Source organism: Danio rerio, chromosome 1 (assembly GCF_052040795.2).
Source record: "Danio rerio strain M-AB ecotype USA chromosome 1, GRCz13ab, whole genome shotgun sequence".
Taxonomy (NCBI): Eukaryota; Metazoa; Chordata; class Actinopteri; order Cypriniformes; family Danionidae; genus Danio; species Danio rerio.
Window position 1 is genome coordinate 43,306,759 of NC_141021.1, and position 21,894 is coordinate 43,328,652.

Here is a 21,894-nt window from a genome sequence, read left to right on the forward strand (position 1 = left end):
TCATTCATCACAATGCGAGCAAAACAAAAGAACTAAGCTATGATTTGTGGAAAAAGAGGTTGTTGAGCTTCACAAAATGGCTATAGGAAAACACTGAAAATGCCCATGAGAACAATAATTTAGAAATTTGACAGGAAGTATTATGAATCAGCCTGGAAGAGGAAATATTGGTTTGAGAGGGGAAAATCTACCAAGAATTGGTTAAAGAAGAACTGAATAATTGCTTAAATTGGTAAGAAAGTCTCCAAAACTACAATCATCCCTTTTTTCCTTTCTTTTTTTTGTAAGCAAATTATTTAACCCATTAAAAGGTTGGTTCAACCCAAAAATAAACATTTATTGACTATTTACTCTTCCTTGAGTTATTCTAAACCTTGTTCTTTATTCTGTTGAACACAAGAGAAGATATTTTGAAAAGTGCTTAAAACCTGTAACCATTGACATCCACAGTAGGCTGAAGTCAATGGTTACAGGTTTCCAGCTTTCCTCAGAACATTTTCTTTTGTGTTCAACAGAAACTCAAATAGGTTTGCAACAAGTGAAGGGTGAGTAAATTTTCAGTTTAGGGTGACCTATGCATTCAACTGTCACTATACATATTACAGAAGTACATATTTAATATATTGTTTGTCTAAACCCAAACTTATCTTATTTAACTATATGTCATATGCAGATATCATGTATCATTGTCAAGTTTGAAAAAATGTGGTGACAGTTGATTTAGGGGTTAAATCAAGGGCGTAGATTGAGTGTGGACCAAGGGGGGATGCATCTTCTTCAATATCCACCAACTATTGAAATGTCTCCACAATTAATTTAATTCACTTAAAAAAATGTGCTCTCAATATTAACCTGAGACATGAGGAAATGTGGTTAAATCACGTTCTCTCCTTGAGTCGTATTACCCCCAAACACATATAAACATTGTGATTGGCAGTGACTTGCCCTGCTGTCATGTGAGAGGCTGTAGATGCGTTAAGATGTAACAGCGACAAAACTGCAGTGGAATTTCTGTGCAAAAATAAGGTGTGACACATACAGGAGAGGATACATTCATTTTCTTGTCGGCTTAGTCCCTTAATTAATCTGGGGTCGCCACAGCGGAATGAACCGCCAACTTATCCAGCAAGTTTTTTACGCAGCGGATGCCCTTCCAGTCGCAACCCATCTCTGGGAAAGATCCACACATACACACTACGGACAATTTAGCTTACCCACTTCACCTGTACCGCATGTCTTTGGACTGTGGGGGAAACCGGAGTACCCGGAGGAAACCCACGTGAATGCAGGGAGAACATGCAAACTCCACACAGAAACGCCAACTGAGCCGAGGATCGAACCAGCGACCTTCTTGCTGTCAGGCGAACGTGCTACCCACTGCGTCACAGAGAGGATGGCGGCAGCAAAAAAAAAAAAAAAGTTAGACAAAGGAGCTTTTTTCAACGTAAAGTGTAAGCACAATTTACGTTTAAATGCAAGTTCACTACTGAATGAGTCCATCATGATAATGCCGTTAATACTTTTGTTTTTTTCCATGCTTTAATGCACAGTCTGTCATTATAGCATGCTGATACACAGCAAAATCCTCTGAGCAAAATGTACTCAGTTTAGAGAGTATTTGGTCCCTCATTAAATAAGGGAAAACAGGTTGGTAATAAGTAAAGCTGCTGTTTGTGAAGTTGCTTAATGATCCCTTGCTGAGATTTTGAGAGATTCAATGTATTATATTTCAGCTGATTTTATCTAAGGCTGTGGCTGTAGTCAGTTTTAGTTTTGGGTTTCTCTTCAGTGTTCATCATCAGTGCTCAATCATCATCTAATTAATCATTTCATTGTCTCATTAACTTGAGTAACTTTATCTCAATTTAGAGATGGGTGATTTTAGAATTAGACATCTAAACTGAGTAAAATTTACTAAGAGGATTTTGTTGTGTATAGTCTGTGCATAATATGCCCTGAAAACGAACTGCAGAATAAACAGATATATGTAAAAGTTGGGTTGGAGGGGCTGGATTTACTCATCCCCAACAATGTCAAGAGCAAACCTACGCCCTAGGGTTAAATCAACCTTTTTGACAGCCTTCTTTACTTCAGAAAAAGTGCCAGGGTAATGTAAGCTATATGTACCTTTTAGCTTTTTTAACTTGCTGCCACCCCAAGACAGTCTTGTACCTTTTCCATGAGTGTATATAACAGGTAAAGTTATAATCAGAATTATTAGCCCTCCTGAATTATTATCCCTCCTTTATATTTCCCCAATTTCTGTTTTACCAAAATAAGATTTTTTTCAACACATTTCCAAACATAATAGTTTTTAAATAATAACAGATTTATTTCATCGTTGTCATGATGAGAGTACATAATATTTTGTTAGATATTTTTCAAGACACTTCTGTTCAGCCTAAAGTGCATTTTACGGTTAATCAGATTAATAAGGCAAGTTTGGGTAATTAGGAAAGTCATTGTATAATGATGGTTTGTTCTGTAGACTATCGAAAAAATATAGCTTAAAGGGGCTAATAACTTTGACCTTAAAATGGTTTTAAAAAATAAAAAAATGCTTTTATTCTAGCCGAAATAAAACAAACAAGACTTTCTCCGGAAGAAAAAAAATATATATATAGGTAATACTGTTAAAAGTTCCTTGCTCTGCTAAACATCATTTGGAAACACGTTTAAAAAGAAAAAAAAATTACAGGGCTAATAATTTTGTGCATATACTTGTGAAAATTACGTGCCAAATACAGGATCACTACGTCATTCAGCGGGAACATTAAATGAAGGACAGGAAACCGAGAAATGGCAGCACTAGAAGAAGAAAGCAGCCTGTTCCTCAGGGAGGTCAAAGAGCTGTTCAAGCTGAAAGGCCATAAATGCTCAAGCATCCTTTACTTAACCTGACATGAAGATGCGTATCTCTGAACTTACAGCAGATTGAACCTCACAGAATGAGTCCAGCAGGAAAAAACACCATAAAAAGGTCAATGAAAGCAGACTTTAAAGATAATGCATTGTAGGAACTGCAATATACAACCTAAGTAGCATACTGTAAATAACTCAACAAGTAACAAATGACTGATTTAAAATAAGTTGACTGTTGCTTTTCCGGCTTTTTCATTTATGTTATCAAATTTGATTTATATTTCAATAAACAAATAAATACTGCAGAACCTGCTCTCCACTCTGCCAAGATAAAAGTTTCCGGCCTGCCTAACTTGAAACTCTGATTTCTGAATTCATAAATATTAGACAATCATATCCAATTTCTGACTTGCAAACTCAAACAAAAGATCATTTATACAGCACATAAAGGCAGCGTAAGTGCCAACTGCTATACAGTTGAAGTCAGAAATATTAGTCCTCCTGTGAATTCTTTTCTAAATAACATTTAGGAAATATTTAAATAGAGCAAGGATTTTTTTCACAGTATTTCCGATAATATTTTTCTTCTGGAAAAAAAAGTGTTGTCTGATTTATTTCGGCTAGAATAAAAGCAATTTCAATTTATTTTAACTGTTTTAGGTCAATATTATTAGACCCTTTAAGCAATTTTTTTCGACCGTCAACAAAACATACCACTGTTATAGAACGACTTGCCTAATAACCCCAACTTGCCTAATTAACCTTTAAATTGCACTTTAGGCTGAATACTACTATCTTGGTAAAATACTGTCATCCTGGAGTGCGTTTCCCAAACAACAACATAACTCGCGACTAAACTATCATAGTACGATGTATTGTTTTGGAAAAGAACGATGTAGTGACGAGTGTTTCCCAAAACTGTAGTTGCTTTGTCGCAGATCCATTGTTTGAACCACATTAGTTATAATATAAAAATGCCCATAATGATGCTCTAAACGGGGTAAAACGGGGATCAATTTTTGGGTGCAAATTCTTTTGTTTTACACGGACGCAACAATAGTGAAATTAAAAAAAAATAATAATTCAATATTAGTTTGGTAAAAACATGCACTCGTTTTCCATATTAACTGAAATTAGGAATGTCCAGATCCGATCACATGATCGGAAATCGGGCCTGGTCACGTGGTTTCAAACTCGATCAGAATCGGATGTTACTTCCCAATTAGGACTCGAACGTATATGTATATTTATTCTCATTATTTTTTAACACATCTATAGTTATGCGGTGGCACAGAGTTAGACCTCGTTTTGACATCACACAGAAACACCGAAGCATGCTGCATGACATCACTTTGTTGCAGAGAAGCTATTGGTTAAATGCCGGCAAAGTAGAACACGGAAGCAACTTAAAGTTGCAAGTATGTCTGTGGTCTGGAGGTATTATAAAGTTGATAACTTAAACAGTGTTCAACAACAGTGCTATAAATAAAACTTGGGATTGCCTGCTGGGTATTTTAATTTGAGGTGCTATTTGTTTTCATATATTATTATTTTTTTTTTATTTACTCTTGCACTAAAGTCCAAAAGTGAAGAATTGATGGTATTTAGTTGATTGTTGAACCTACCTCACAGAGTTGTTGAATGTTAAAATAAGGTGGATTAAATAAAGCATAAGGAACAGCTTGGATCTGTTTCTTCGCTTTATTCTTTTTTTATGTATTATAGAAGTATTGGATCGGGTTTCGCTATCGGTAGATACCCAAAATCGAATGACTTGAACTCAAAGGCAAAAAAACCTGATCGGGACATTCCTAATTGAAATACATGTAAACGACACATATAGGGTCTATGGTTCCTTTACAAATATTATTAGTATATTCCATATTCTATACTAAAAAATAAAACCACTTAGCAAAATATTTAAATCTCGTATATAAATCATGTAAACCAATAATGGTTGTAATTTAAAGTCAAATTTACAACAATCCTACTTAATAATTATTGTTATTAATAATTTTTATTATTAATTATGATTTTTAAATTATCATTATTATGTATATATTTATATTTTCAGTATAGATACATTTCTTAATAAATAACCTACTATAAATTAAAACCGTTAACATATGCTATATATTTTGTTTTCACAAGCTTTAGAGACATAACCTAACACTTTTAAATAAAAAGGTCATTTATAGCTTTCGGCTTGAGCCATGGCTGTGTTCAAAATGGCATAAATGTTTTCAAAGTGCACTTCAAAGGGAACACAATTGTCAATATAAAGATCGCTAAAACTGAACTGTTAAAATACATTGAAAGCAAGTTAAACGTAAGAGAGATGACTTTAATGTTTTTGTTGTTTAAACCTTTCTAAGTTTAAATGTTGAAGGGCTGGGGGGAGGGGGTTTGCTTCTAACTACAGATTAAAAGGTGTAGATGGAAGCCTACAAGTTTGCGATGCAGTTTGCGAATGTTCATTGTAACAATAGATTGCCAATAGAAATGCCAAATCAACGTACTATGTTTGTAAAAGTGGAACTTGCAACCTTAGTTGGCTAACGATGGCTTTTGGAAACCCCTGGCAAAGATAAAATTAAATAGTAAACAAAACTGTTATGTTTAGAAATGTATTGAAAAAAAAATCTTTCTGTAAAACAGAAACTAGGGAAAAATGTACAGGGTGGATAATAATTCAGGAGAGCTCATAATTCTCACTTCAACTGTATATGAATTTCTCAAACAAAACCCATCAGCACCCAATCTAGATAATTCAGCCTCACATGAAAATATCCAATGTGCTGTCAAAGTAGTTAAATTGAACGATGAAAAAGGATGATTGAAGTCAACCCCGTAGTGAGCGAGTCTGTACAGAGTTAATAATTTCAGCTCCTCTGACATATGGCACTTCTAATTGGCAGGCAAGAAGGCAGAAGCACTTGGGGCTTCATGTACTCGTTCCCAGCACAGCCACTGGTAAAAGCGGAATCAAATCAGCCGCATCGGTCGAAGGCTTTCCCCTCTGATCCTTCAGGAGCATGAGCTGAACTAACAGTAGCACAGCACCAAAGGCAAAGCAGTAATGTATTACATTTTCTCTCCTTGCCATTCCGTTCCTCACATTTTTGAATTGGAAAAACAATCGGAGCTCATTTGAAATCAATAGATTCAACGCAATACATAATGCATTGGAAAAGCTAGCAATTATGCTTTTTAGATCTCATCCAAGTAACATTAAGCAGAGCATTTGACGCTGGATGTGTTAGTAATCGGTTTGTGGTGGAACATGAAGCGTTTTCCTTCTGACACGCCGAATTGGAATCAATTACGAGCATTTTCATGAAAGCTTGTAAAGGCGTCAAGGTAATTTAATCTGTTCAGTATGATGGCGAAATAAATTGGCCAACTTTGCTTGAGATTCGTTTTATCTACCTGGTTTAAAAAAAAAAAAAAAGAGAAACATTTCCCAGACTAAAATATGAAACTTGACAGTTCCATCACTGAAACTTCCTTCCAAGTGGGGTGAATAACGAGTGAATCTATGACATTTTGAATTTGTAAGTATGTCAAACTCAATTTATTTTTTCACATAGCTTTGGTCCAAGTGGCATCCATCATCCAGCAGGATCAAAAAAAATGTAGGAGACTGTTTCAATTGCGGCACTTATTTTCTGACTGACAGAGAAGTTTCTCGCCCTTCTTCTCTCTCGGGCTCGCTCTGAGGTGATGTTAAATCTCACGGAGCTTCGATGTGGGTGAAGATAGATTCCTTCTTTCATTGCGTTTACAAGAATCTTTGAATGATTTGAATAGAAGCTCCATTTATACTCTTCAGCTCTGAAGATGAGTGTTTTCATTTCTCCTTTTCACTTTCAATCAGCTTTAGATTCTCCCTCACACTTTGTAATGGAATTGGATTGCGTATATAATCCCAGAATATGAAAGCACAAGCATAACACTTTGAAACCCTTTAATAATAAATATAGGGATGAGGTGTTTTTGTTTGGGGGTTGGTGGTTAGACAATAGTTTATGAAAATATACAATTCAAAAGTGCATTCAATGCTATACAAACAGTCATCTTCTCTTAGGGTTTATATGTAACCTAGTTTAAAAACAATACTTACAAGCCAGACCTCTCTATTTTTGTTTTAGTTCTCTTTTATTTGAATATTATACAAGCAGCCACTCAATTCAAAGCTGTGACTTTGAATTTTGAAAATTTCTTTGATTATTTAGTCTCTATAAACATGATGATTTAAAATATATATTGTTCTCCAACATGATTTCTGAATAATCCTATTATTCACATACAGTGCTCAGCGTAAATATGTACACCCATCACAAATCTATCTTTTAAATTCATATTTTTAATAGTAAGCTATATAATATTGTAATTGTGCATATATATCAAATTAATCAGTATTAAAGCCAAATCTTGAGCTTATCCAACAAAATCTTACAAAAACAGTCCAAAAACTAGTACACCTAAATTTATATGTTATAGAAAAATATTAAAATACAAATTTAAAAAAGAGGAAAAATCAAGAGAAGCCAAAAAAATTAGATTTTTTTTTTTTTGTAGAGTGTAATTTAATTTTGCAATATTTTGCTTGAATTTAATTGTATTTTCTTTCATTTTCTAAATACGTTTTTAGAATAATATTATTTTAATAAATATTTCTGTTTATAAAATCTATTTTGTTTTAATGCACTGAATTACATTGCCTATATTCACTGAGAAATGGATCAAAATGGGGTGTACTTAATTATGCTGAGCACTGTACATATAGCAGTCCAGTGTTTACAGCTATGGATTGTATAACATTATATCAAGTTGAACTTGAAAACATATTATTAATATTTTTAGTACCTAATTAGTAAATTATTTAATATATTTATTCATTCATTCATTTTCTTTTTCGGCTCTATTAATCTAGGGTCGCCATAGCTGAATGAACTGCCAACTTATCTAGCATATGTTTTATGCAGCAGATGCCCTTCCAGCTGCAGCCCATCACTGAGAAACACCCATACACTCTCATTCATTCACACATACACTACGGACAATTTAGCTCACCCTATTAACCTACTGTATTGCGCATGTATTTTGACTGTGGGGGAAACCTGAGCACCCAGAGGAAACTCTCGCAAACATGAGGAGAACATGCAAACTCCACATTGAAACGCCAACTGACCCAGCCGAGGCTTGAACCAGAAACCTTCTTGCTGTGAGGCGATCGTGCTACCCACTGTGCCACAGTGACGCCCTTATTTAATATTTAATATATCATATATATTAAGATTCTAAATAAACAGTTCTCAACCACGTGGCTGGGGCCCACTAGGGGGCCTCAGAAAACTTTGATTTTAAATAATTTAAAATAAGACAAAACAAGCATTAAAATAACTCCCCAAAATCATAAAAAAATTGACCAGCATTTTTTTTTTTAATTCATTTTAAGAACTAGGACTCTGATTAAAAAGAACACTTAAGAACTAATCCTGACAGATTGAAGCATTTGAGGTACTGGACTTGAATAAGTCGTAAAGTATTTATAAATTTTTTTTTAGATTAATCTAATTTATTTTTTTCCACTTTTATCAAGCTTTTAAAGAATTATTGAGTAGAATTTTTAAGTAAAAGCATGGCAGTTGAATATTTGTGTAATGGCGTTGACGTCCAAACTTGTAAGAACATTTGATCTAAACCTACAAATTTTAACAAATGTATACAACAATGACAGAAAATTATATGCTCTAAGAATGTTTCTCAAATATTGACTTCAGTTACTTTAGTAAATATTGGATATTTCCCCAGTGATGGGTTGCAGCTAGAAGGGGATCTGCGTAAAAACATTAGCTGGATAAGTTGGCGGTTCATTCCTCTGTGGCAACCCCAGATTAATAAAGGGACTAAGTCAAAAAGAAAACAAATGAAGGAATATTGTATATAAGGGTTTTCCTCTGACACTAGCTATTGCTTTATTGCATAGTGTGCTGTTTTTTTTTTCTTTGACTAACAATGCTTTAATAATGTTGAACTAGCGTTTAGTGCAACATTACATAAGCATCTGAGTCACGATGAAGCAAAAATATGAAAATATTTTCAACTGTTGCAAACAGTCTAAGACAATTACATTCCATTAGTTCAGATTCTGTCTTTATTTTTTTAAATCTTCTGAGTTGAATGTTGAACTGTAATTGCAAAATGACAAAACCTCAAAACAACGTTTAATCACAGCCATTTTAAACGATGATAAACCCACTTCAGAGACATGAAGAGAAAATGAAGTCACAGTAAAAAGTGAATTCAAGAGAAGTACAATCCATTTATTTGTTCGGTTTTGTTTGATCATCAGCTGTGCTTGTAGTGACCTGTCAGTCATTTTTGAGAGATATCACAAGTATATGGAATAGAAAAGGAGAGAAGCCCAACATCCATAAACACAGATGTTTCATAATATGCAAAAACAACAACAAAAAAAGTTGTTTTGCTCTAATAAATTTTACAACAGCCTCGTATATCATACTTTGCATTATATCACTATGATATTTTGAACAAATGGGAGACACTGTACAAGCACAGCCACAAAGCTTAAATAGTTTATAATCTGATAAATTAATCCTGTAGATAAATAACGGTCTCAATGTCATCATTGAAAAACCATGTACACATTCTCTTAAGTCTAGTCCTGTAAATACCTCTTTTATGGCATGTTAGAGAGCAGCAGTGCATTGATTCGTTTCATTGAAGGACAGTTAGGAACAGTTTGTATCAGAGCTCCGTTCAGGACTGTGCACCCTCCTGCAATACCCAAACACACCAGGGCAAAACTCTGCTCCATCTGTCATTCAGTGACAACCTTCTCATACTCCCTATCCAGCAGTGTCCGTTTTGTCTCTCTCAGCTAGAAAGGAACAGCATGCTTTCTGAGAAGTCACTTCTTTTTTTTTTGGGGTCACCATAAAAAGGAGACAACCTTTCATGTTACATAGCTCTCTAGTCACAATGACACAAGCCATATGTGCTAACTCATCATAAAAATATCTCTTGATATCTTCAGAGTGCCTGCAGCCATAATAAAGATAAGCCTGTTTCCTCTAATGCAGTACAGTGCTGAGGGTTTTTTTTTTCTCCTAGCATCTTTTGTACCACCAACATCTGTTGTCCTCGCAGACTCATGAAGAGCATTACACAACGAAGTAGGAAAAAATATCAATGTCTTTGTTGTGTACAGATTGTCAATGCAAAGATAGAGGCAGTGGTATTGTTGAAAACGAAACGTCTCTTCCTTGTCAACCACCTGTAAAAATTGCACTGGACGCTGCAAATTGGTGCCTCTAGAAAGACCTTTTCCAGGACTTGCACAGGATCTTTTGAAAAGCTCGCCGGAAGTCCTGGTTGAAGATGGTGTAGATGACGGGGTTGAGGGAGCTGTTGCAGTAACCGATCCAGAAGAAAAACTTGAAAAGGGGGTCAGGGATGGCGCAAGGCTCCCGGCAGATCCCATACAGGCTGTAGCTGAAGAAGAAGGGAAACCAGCAGACCACAAAAACGCCCATGACCACGGCCAGCACAAAGGTGAACCGCTTCTCGCGTGCCTGGGATATTTTTTTCCTGGAAATGGTGTTTCTCCTCTTTCTGCGAGATGAAAACAAGTCCAGGGATTTGCTGCTGGCTCGGGACTTTCGGCTGGAGTGTTTGGAGCTGGAGCTGTTCTTGCGGCTGGATCTGCGGTCTTTTTTCGATGGGGCCGTCTCATTTTGTGACCGCTTGGCCTTCTCGTCGGACGAGCTGCTGTCCTCGAGGTCAGCGTCTGGGTTATCCTCGGCTGGTTTGCGTTCGCCTGGCGATGAGGAACAGTGGCCATTTTCCCGTCTAGAATCCTCACGGCTTAAGCCGTTCTCCAAGCGTGGCGTTCCTGAGCCACCATCAGGATCCCGCCGCTTTTCAGACATATTTCGGGTTCTTGTTTTAGCCACCTGATAGATTCGGATGTAAACGAGGATCATAATGACACACGGGGCAAAGAATGACCCAATGCTGGAGTACAAGATGTACCATGTGTGGTCATTCAGCTGGCACATTGGTCTCCTCTCATCAACTGTATTCCGATCCATGGAGATGAGCGGTGGGAAGGAGATCACAGCCGAAATCAACCACACCACCACAATCATCCCCTTAACCCTGCGAGGCGTCCTTTTTAAGTTATACTCGACCGCCTGTGTCACAGACCAGTACCTGTCCAGACTTATGGCACACAGGTGAACAATAGAAGACGTGCAGAAAAGAACATCTAGAGCGAGATAGATATTACACCAAACTTCCCCAAAAAACCAGTAGCCCATTAATTCATTGGCCAGGGAGAAGGGGATTATAAGTGTGGCCACCAGAATGTCCGCGCTGGCCAGAGACACGAGAAAAAGGTTTTGTGGTGGCTTGAGTGCTCTGCTCGTTAAAACGGCGATAACGACCAGCACATTCCCCACTATTGTAAACAAGATGAGGAAGCTCACCAGCCCCGCGAGCCCTATAATGGTGGCCGGAGAATAGCTCGTAGAATTTGTAGAATTCCCAGAGGGTGTAAAATCAGTGTCTGTGTAAGTGTCCTCTTCGCTCGCATAGCTTAAGTTATGCATATTGATTTAGAAATATTCTGCTTTTCCAGTCAATCTCCGCGAGAAATTTTACTACAAGTTAATTGCAGGTTCCACTCTGTTTTCTTCTTACCTTGTGTTCTTATTTAATTCCCGTCCGCGTCTTTTTCTTCTCCGCACAATTCCTCTCACGGCTCATTTGGTTGCGGCTTTGAAAAAGAAAGCCATCCCGTGGTGAGTTTAAAGCATCTCCGTCTCTTACATCCGTGCGACCTGTTCGTTCTCTGGCGGGCGTCTCTCTCAGCATCCTCGCGCTCTCTCTCCACCCGAGCTGAAGACCGCGCGCCCTGCCCGCGCCCGCCCGGGACTCAACTATCCACGTGCTGACAACATTAAACTGATGGAGCGCCGCCCCGCCCCTGGAGACAAGAACTACCACCGACTGACTGCTTAGCGTCTTTTTATGTCTTAACACTGTACATTTTATATCAGCTCATTATAGGAAAGCAATGTAAGCAATTTCTGAGTTTCTATTTTTTAGTAGCCTATATAAACATAAGTAATATCTGGACGTACATGCTTTTGTATTTGTAAGGAATTGAAAGTGCAAAAAAAATATTATTGTATTTTATGTTATAGCACTAGGCTTTGACAGGACTTGAACTGATCATGGGTGGAAAAAGCTGTGAACTGTGAAGAAGTGATTGCTTTCAGGCATCTGTGCTCGCTGGGTGTCACTGTTGTAACAATTCCATTGTGCTTTTAAAAAAATGGGAACACCCAAGTCAATTTAAGCATAACATTTCCTTATTAACTATCAGAGCTTATTTTTTAAATTTGCATTGGTAGGCTATTATTTTCTCGGTGTTCAGCATGTATAAGTACACCCCTCACAAATCTATCTTTTTTAAATTCATATTTTTAATAGGAAGCTATACAATATTATATATACGTTGTAGATTAGTCAGTATACTAAAGCCAAATCTGGAGCTTATCTAACAAAAAGCTTATGATAATGGTCTTAAAAATGAGTACACCCAAATATATATGTTATAAAAATATTAAATACAATTTAAAAAAAAAGGAAAAACCAAGAGAAGCAAACAAACAAACAAACAAAAAAAAAAAACTTTTGTTTCAATTTTTAGCTTGAATTTAATTGTATAATTTTTTCAATTTCTAAACATGTTTGGTAACTAAAATATTCTTTTAATAAATATATCTGTTTAATAAATCGGTTTTGTTTAAATGCATCAAAATATTTTTCCTATATTCACTGAGAAATGGATAAAAATATTAATTTTCAATCAACTCAATTATGCTAAGCACTGTAAATATTGAATTTGTTTGTACTATCAAAACATATAATAAAAATGCACTATAGAGATGCTATAGTTTTATAATTTATACACTGCAAAAAAAAAAAAAGCTTTTCTCACTTTCTTTCTAGTCCAAATATCTAAAAAATTTTATATCAAGAAGCATTTTCAAGACGCAAAACATATTGTCTTGTTTTCATAAATAATATGGCAATATTAAGTGAGTTTTCAATATAACAAGCAAAATAATCTGCCAATGGGGTAGACAAACTAATCTTGTTTTTTTCTTTTGACACAAGATTATTTTGCTTACCTTGTTGTCAAATTATTTTGCTTGTTTTAAGGAAAAAGTTATTATTTCTTAAAACAAGACAATATGGATTTAAGGATTTTTAGATATTTGGGCTAGAAGCGAGACAAAAAATCTAAGTGAAAAAATAATTTTTTACATTTTAGACATTTTATTTAAATTGTCTTTCATAATAAAATCTATAAATTCATATTTAAGAGCTTCACATTCTCCCTAGATTTTTCTAATTTGTGATTCATCTGTGTCTTCCATTAGTTTATGTTTCGAATTGCATTATGGGACCTTGATCTCTTCTCTGACAACTTTTTGATGCTGTAGATCAGAGATGACCAAACTATGGTAATTTTTGATTTGGTCCTTCATGCCATCTGCCAAGAAGAGGGAGAATTATGGGGAGTGTTATTGTTAATGCAGTTAATACGAATTTTCATTTTTTCATTTATTGTTTTGTTTTATTGTTAGGCTACAACAAAAGCAAATGTGTCAATTAAATGTTGTAAACTGTCACCACTGGCTTGCTTGGTTTGGACTTGTGGAGCTGTGAATTGATGGATTTGCTCTTCAGTGTTTGGACTTTCAGCAGTGAAAATTAAACCATACTGAAATGAACTAAACTGAACTTTAACTCTGAAAACTGGACTGACAATTTACTAGATCTTTTATTTTAAGCTGCCTTGGCTGAATCTACATTGTAAAAGGGCTATAGAAATAAACATGAATAAATTAATTCTTTTTTTATTAAATGAACACATCGTTGCTGAACAGATAGACCACAATTCAGAAATCCTCCCCAGTGAGCAAATCAAGGCAAAGGCAGGTGCAACTAGTGTATTTGGCATTAAACTGTATTTTCTTTATGACAGGTTGATTATAAAATGTAAAAAATGAATAACGCATTAGTTAATATGATTAAAGTAATGTTTTCTATTTATTTTGAAATGAATGAGGAAAGTGTCATGTTAAAATACAGTTGGTTATGTTTACCTTCGGCCCATGGCCATCAGTCAAGTTTGTTTTTTAGCCCTTTATAAGAAAAAAGTTTGGGCACCCGTGTTTTAGTTGCCGATTAACAAATTTACCGGTAACACTTTATTTTGATGGTCCATTTGAGTATTATAGGCTGTCTGCTTAATATCTGTTGATACTGCTCCTTCAACAGACATTTCGACACCTTGGAATTATAAGGTTCTATCTGCGTTCTGAATAATTTTGAGATATTGAGCTTCAAAGTTTTTGCATTCCATAGCAAACAGTATGTGTGTAACAATTGTTTTTTAAATAAAAAGTGTTAAAATGTAAAAAACTTATAAAAAAAATTCCATAATGTAAATAATTTGTCATTTAATATGAATATGTGGATCACTCAAGTTTGACAAAAATGTCAGATAGAACCTTATAATTCTAAGGTGACGATTTAACTGACTGTAAGAAACTTTGCAAGTACATGTCAACTTACACTAACCCCAACCTAACAGTCTACTTATAATCTGTTGAGAATTAGTTGGCATGTACATGCAATGTAACTTAAATTTAACAAATGGACCATCAAAATAAAGTGTGACCAATTTACCTTTTTTAACGTGTAGAAATTTGAAATGATGATTTATTTGGGTTTGTCATTAAAAAATACATTTCTATTTCTGTGTAAACATTTTAATATACAATACGTTGCTTCAGACTACTAAAATGTCAATAAACGATTTCACAACAACATCAGCATTTAAAATCAACATAGAGATCAAGTGTAAACAAAGTTTAAGTACATGTGTAACACAAAGTAAAAACTGTTAGATAACAATGTTTTAACAAATGGGGTATATGCACACAGAAAAATATTATAAAAATAATAAATAAAATAATAAATTCAGCCTGCCAGCTTTAGGGCTTCCGGTTCATTGTCATACCATAAAATCACCACGCCTAAGGTCTGATTTAAAAAAAAAAAAATCTTCACTGCCTGGCTGAGATATGATACAAAGTGGATATCAGAACAAACAAGCGGCAGTGCTTTAAATTATATTTTTCATTTTTCCATGTTTTTTTTTCCATGTTTTTTTTTTTTCATTTTACCCCAGTGTTTTCAATAAAATGTTTGCGCTAGTCTGCTGTTAATGATGGCGCCTGCATTTAAACCATCTTTCCTTTCTTTTAATGCTTTAACAACCAAATGGATGCTTAAGTCTATGCAACTGAATTTGAATTGCATTACAACATTGATGCTGTAAAAAAAAAACCTTATGAAATTGAAAATAGTCACATAAAGCTTTCAATAGAAGTCATCATTGGCTGAAAAACACTAGCTGTGCATATAGTCCATTGATCTAATTTGGTAAACAGGCTTGTTCATTTTAAAATGCTTAGTTTCAGTCTTTAATGCTGACTGATTGTTAGCTGTGTTTTATTTGCAATAAAGCACGGTTATGACCTCCTCACCCAGCGGTTCATCTCTATAATCGCTTTAACCCACGGTCTGAAAAAACAACCTACGGCAACTGTAAATGTAGCACCAATTTTGTGGGAAAACCGCGAAATTAGCAACACAGCAGGTCACACCTCGAAACACTCTCTTGCTGTTTACTGTCACCAAGGAACTGTTTTCTAGTGGAAGGAGAGCATTTAACAAGTGTACTTAAAATGACAAAGTTGAAGTCAGACCTATTAGCCACCCTGAATTATTAGTCTATTATTAAAATTATTGATAAACTTGATAATGGGACTAAGTCGAAGGAAAATGAATGAATGTTTGAGTCATGTTTGCTTCATTTCTCAAAATAGCCTTCAGCAGAGCCTTTCCTACTGCTTACCTGTACAATATACAGTACATTCTCTGTGTGTGCGACTGTGCGCATGTTTGTGTGAGAGAGAGAGCACTTGCAATTTGTCAACATACTGCAGAGCATGATAGACTGCAATGGAGAGGAACTAATCAATGATTTTGTGAGAGACCCGTCAGAGAGGTCAAAGAGGTGGCCATGGGTCCTGTTAAAGAGGTGGGCATCAGACAGAAGGCAGGACACTTATCCATGATGTCCAATGAAGTCCAGACCTTCTTGCTAGGGTGACATGATTAATGGCAGAGGCTGCTAACTTACAGTAATTCACCCTGATCTCAAAAGATCAATTCATTCAGACTGGTAGAGCATTTAGTCAAGAAAACCAGTACATTTGAAGGTTACAGTATATAGCTTTACTGTATAGACCATTTCAACGTTGTTATGTCATTGGCCCATGAACATTTCCTGCTTGTTATCAAACAATTTCACAACTGTAACAAGAGGTGATTCAATCATAACTTAATGTTAAAACAGCAGTATTTATCAATATGTGGCATTTTTTAAATTCTTGGAAGCTATAGAAGTTAAAAATGTAAAACAGGAAATACATTGGGATCATTGTTTTTGTTTACATTCCTCAAAATGGGCAGTAGTGTAAGTACAGTACATACAGTACAGCAGTTCAGAAACCACAAGATGATTTCTTTTTGTTTTGCTCATACACTGCTTATAACAACAACAACAACAACAACATGATCTTTATTTCTTTTTTTTCTTCTTTTAGTTCATTCAACTTGAAAACATTCACTGCAATGACCTAAAGGTGTTTGTCAGTAATACAAAAAAAAAAAAAAAGTTTAGTGGGCTAACATAAGTTTTCTGGAGAGGTGAGCTACTCTGTAACAAACCAAAAAAATAAAGTTTTTTATTTAGTATTTTTTTTGTCTGCAGAGCTGCAGTGCCTGAAGTTTAGTGAACCAAAAAGTAAATAAATAAATAAATAAATAAATAAATAAATAAATAAATAAACATAATCCTTATTTCCTTTTGTGTTTTCTCGTGTACTCAAGATTTTTTTTAAATACATTTTTCAGCTTTATTTGATAGGACAGTAGAGAGTATAGACAGGAAAGCATAGGGAGAGAGGGGAAGGATCAGCATAAGACCTTGAGTGTCATGTGTCGACGCACTAACCACTACACCATTGGCACCAATGTGTACTCAACATTTGAAAACATCAGTTGCACTGACCTAAAATTTCTGATAACTTAAACTTAAACCCCTACTCTTTTTCGAAGGACATCCTGGAGCAGTATAGAGTCCCCGTCACTGGGGCATTAGGACCCACACAGACTGCAGGTTGAGTATTACTGACAAATAATTTTAGCGCAGCTGATGTTTTAAAAAGTTGAGTGAACAATAAATAGCAAAAGGAAATGAGGACGCACTGGCTTAAAATCTTTCACAGTTTAGTAAAATATTGGATTAATGAATTTTAGTCAATTTGAGTGTGAAATGTGGCTTTTTTTAGATGATGACTGAGCATCTACCAAATAAAATGTAAAGAATGTTAAATTGCTTGAAAGTTAAAATTTAACTCAGAATAATTTTCTTATTATATTACTCTTCATAATTGCTTTCTGGTTTATAAATTAAAAGTGCAGTTGCGTACAATGGAGCTTTTTTGCTCCTATGACAAATTGCTTGTGATGTGCCTCATTTGTAAATCTCTTTGTTAGATAATTAGATAAATCGTTAGATAAATAAAGATAATTCATAGCATTTGCATGAAGCACAAGCTGTGTTAGCTTTTCACCAAGAGTGTTTAATCCGTCATGCGAAAACTCCAAATATTAAACCTAAAACAATAATAAAAAAAAAAGATCTTAATGATTCTGTGGTCCAGATGATGGATCTGACTTATCAAAGGTCCCCAGTGAAAAGCGTGACATTTCATTTTTTAAACTTAACATTTATCGCTAGCAGATGCCATTTTTTTCTTTAATATTACCAAATGAAATATGCTAATGAGGTTAGAGTGTGATGTATTTGCTCTGCTTGAAATTACTGCTGAAAGAAAATGAGCTGAACTCATTCACTGTACATATTGATACGTCAGTCTGAGTCCGAGTCGGATTGTGTCAGGTCTGCCATATTAGGTTGGATATTAACTTACTGGCTCCATTGATTTGTGCGTCTCACATGGAATTAAAAATGACAGACAGGGACAAAATAACAGACTGATACAATATACAAGGGAGAAAGAAAGAGATTGCAAAAGCTAAAGTGATTGATTTAATGCTCACTGAGTGACAGCTGACTTTTTTCAGATTAGAAAAATAAATAAATTGACTATTTCAAACAATTTTAATGAGTGCTTCAGTTGGATATGTCAGTTGGATACATCCTATATTTACTTAAAGAACGGATTTGAGTGTGTGCACTAGGGCTGCATGAACATTGCGATATTTATTGATATTTATCATATGAATACAATTTGACGATATGGCTTAATATTTACATTTGGAACATTTTTATAATGTTAAATCAATTGGGTTCATTCTGCTTTGGGAATGCATCTCTATAAAATATAATAATCTATACAAATTTTGTGGTCTCCGACACATTTTTGTTGTTGCCTGTGCTACTTGCAGTGCATTTCTGTATTTGCTTGTGTTGTGAGCATTTTCATGCGCATGCAGAATTAATCTTTACTATTTGAATCTTCATAAAATCATGAAACAATGTATAAACTTTTAGTGCTTTCCACAAGTTTGAAATACGCTTGCGATGGTAGTTGGATTGAAACACATCTTTTACCCACAGCTCATAAATGGTCAACTATATGCCACAAACCAAATATATATATATATATATATATATATATATATATATATATATATATATATATATATATATATATATATATATATATATATATATTTTTTTTTTTTTTTTCCAATAAATGTTGCGGTCTCTCTCTCTCTCTCTCTCTCTCTCTCTCTCTCTCTCTCTAAAGTTGCTTTATTAGCTTGACATTTTGTACAGTATTACCAAAGCATTTTAGATATGTATACAGTACACTGTAAACCTAAAAAGTTAAGTTAACTCAAACCATTTAGGTTCAAAAACAAATTCCAATAAGTACTATAAACTAAATCCATTTGAGTAAACGAAGCAATTGTAGCACAGTAAAACCCGATAAATGAAGAGAACTCAAACCAATTGAGTACTGTAAAACCCAAAAAGTTAAGGCAACTCAAACCGTTTTAGGAAACAGATTGCTACAAACCATTTGAGTTAAAAAAAATAATCCAAATAAGTACTGTGAATTTATTCCATTTAAGGTATTTAATTAACTCATTAACTTCAACATTTAATTTTTCAAATGAGTAAAATTACTTTCAGTCAATTTTAAATGAGGCAAGTTAGTTGAATAACCTTTTTTAATGATGTACAAATATTTTGCAGTCAGTATAGATGTCATATTGTTCTCTCTGAGTATATAGTAAAGTTTATCTGAGTTATTTGTTGAATAATTAATCATATAATGTTTCTCTCACGGCAATCAACTATAAAAAGGTAATGCAAAAACGCTTGCAAATAATGGCAACTATAGGAAGTTAAAACAAAACCTAATTCCTGGATATTTTAGGAAATTCAGAAACTACGGCCGTAGTTTTTTTGCTGCAAAAGGCACATCTCTGTGGGTCTATGTGTGAGTGTCGACAGTCAATTTAGGGCCATTTACAGTATACTTGCAAAATATAAAAAGTTTTGCTGACAAAAAATAAAGTATTGAGCAAAAATAAATAAATAAATGCAAATTTCTAAAAATCGCAGAGTGAATTTTTTTTTTTTTTGAGGAAAAAAATTTTTTTGCTAACAAAAATAAAGAGCTGCAAATGATGTTTTAGGGAAAAAAACTAAATTATTTGCAATTATATATATATATATATATATATACTGTATATATTTGCAAACCATTTTCAATAGCATTGCCTTTACAAAACTCGTCCAGTCAATTGCAATGCTTTTTTTTCCGATGTTTTCGATGCTGTCTTCACTTTGCACTTTACGTTTCTGCGCAGAGTCAAAGGAACTTGGGCATTTACAGCAGGCCCGGACCTGTCTCCTTTTAAGCAATGTCATCACCTGGAGACAAAGTATCACAGAGGTCTTACAGCCCAGTAGGTCCGGGCTTGACGTAAACTCCCAAGTTTCCTTGACTCCGGCCTTGTCAAATGCGCAGAACACGACTTGTCAAACAAATTGTCAGCATCGCAAACTCTATGCAATGCTATAAAAATGTTTTGCAATATGTATAGTTTTTAAAAAAATTGCGTATATATATATATATATATATATATATATATATATATATATATATATACACATTTTTGCACTGCTTGATTTTTATTGCAGTTCTTTTTTTGTTAGTAAATTTCATTTTTATTTCTTAAAAAATAATTTTCTCTTTGCAATTTTTGGAGATTTGCTTTTATTTATTTTTTTTCTGCTCGATACTTTATTATCACAGGTATCAAAACCGCATGCAAACAATCAATTATTATACAAACTCGACATTGCATACCCTGTGATGTGACTGATGCGAATGATCACATTGCAATACCGATGCTGAAACTATATATATTTTGCAGCCCTGGTGTGAACAATTGATTTTCAGATGCACACCTCTCTGGCTGCGTTGGCTCTTCCTCTGTTCTGTTTCTGTTGTTGGTTGTTTGCGTGTGTAGGTGGGACGGCAGGTGGGCCTACAATTCAATGACGTTAAGAGCAGCAGAAGCTGACCCTCAGGCTCTGCTCTTCTCAAAGCTGATTTGTATTGAGTCTTCCTGGCTTGTGATCATTAAAGGTTCCCCTTGAGCCACACTTGTGTCTGTTTAATTGAAGCGAGTGTGTGAGCGATCCACATCATTACCTTGAGTTGATGCCCATTCTGTCCTTTCTCTCGCCCTGTGTTTCATTCACACGCAAGTAATGCAAATCCAAAAAATGATGTCAAGCAAATAAATTTGAAGTGCATTTGAAGTACATGAAGAGATCTGAGAGTGTTTAGTATTGACCTCATCTGTGTTTGGTGTTTGTATGGGTAATTGTTGTGAATTGCTTGTTATAAACCGGATTTATTATTAGAAAGCATTAGTTAATGGAATTATACAACTTTAGTGCACACTACTTCAGCATGAGCTAATGTGTTACTAACATTTGCTCATTACTACTTGCAGGTCTGACTATTTTCAAAACTGCTGATCTATTGGGATTTTCACGCACAACCATCTCTAGGATTTACAGAGAATGGTCCGAAAAGAGAAAATATCCAGTGAGCGGCAGTTGTGGGGGTGCAAATGCCTTGTTGATGCCAGAAGTCAGAGGAGAATGGCCAGACTGGTTCCAGCTGATAGAAAGGTAACAGTAACTCAAGCAACCAGTCGTTATAATCGAGGTATGCAGGAGAGCATCTCTGAATGCACAACATGTTGAACCTTAAGGCAGATGGGCTACAGCAGCAGAAGACCACACCGAATTTCACTCCTGTCAGCTAACAACAGGAAACTGAGGCTACAATTGGCACAGGCTTACCAAAATTAATTTAGATGGTAGGGTCATCAACAACATGAAAGCATAGATCACTCCTGCCTTGTATCAATGGTTCAGGCTGGTGGTAGCGGTGTAATGGTGTGGGGGATATTTTCTTTGTGCAGTTTAGGCCCAATTGAGCCAATTAGTACCAATTGAGCATTGTGTCAACTCCACAGCCTACCTGAGTATTGTTGCTGACCATGTCCATTCTTTTATGACAGTGTTTAAATATACAGGACATTATTTTACATTTGATTATATTTGTGTTTCTGATTATTACTGATTTTCAACTCAACTCAATTTACTTTCAACCAACCACAATAAGTACCAAAGTGCTGTAAAAACACATAATACATGCAAACATACAAGGAACCAAAGTACATAAACTCACAACATAAAGACTAAGGAACATAAGTGTGTTTTCAGCG

At 35.0% G+C, this 21,894-nt stretch overlaps 2 protein-coding genes across 20 annotated transcripts in view; one reads left to right on the forward strand and one right to left on the reverse strand.

The window, feature by feature from the left end:
- The window catches only part of LOC147837446 (uncharacterized), a 287,795-nt gene that overhangs the window by 146,066 nt on the left and 119,835 nt on the right, over positions 1–21,894 (forward strand). For 10 of the 19 annotated variants that reach the window (XR_015476787.1, XR_015476783.1, XR_015476786.1 and 7 more), the window contains one exon: positions 21,112–21,292. The exons of the other annotated variants lie outside the window; for them this stretch is intronic. Coding sequence is in view for 2 of the 10 variants with exons in the window: in XM_087237468.1 (XP_087093594.1) it covers positions 21,112–21,292 (181 nt within the window). In the remaining 8 variants the exon portion in view is untranslated. The remainder of the gene's footprint in view (positions 1–21,111; positions 21,293–21,894) is intronic. 19 annotated transcript variants of the gene reach the window in all.
- On the reverse strand, positions 10,203–11,501 carry adra2c (adrenoceptor alpha 2C). The gene has a single exon (NM_207639.1). The coding sequence runs from the start codon at positions 11,499–11,501 to the stop codon at positions 10,203–10,205; it is 1,299 nt and encodes a 432-aa protein (NP_997522.1).

Excerpts from the sequence above, each read along its gene's own strand:
- adra2c (NM_207639.1), bottom strand. The coding sequence starts at position 11,501 with ATGCATAACTTAAGCTATGCGAGCGAAGAGGACACTTACACAGACACT.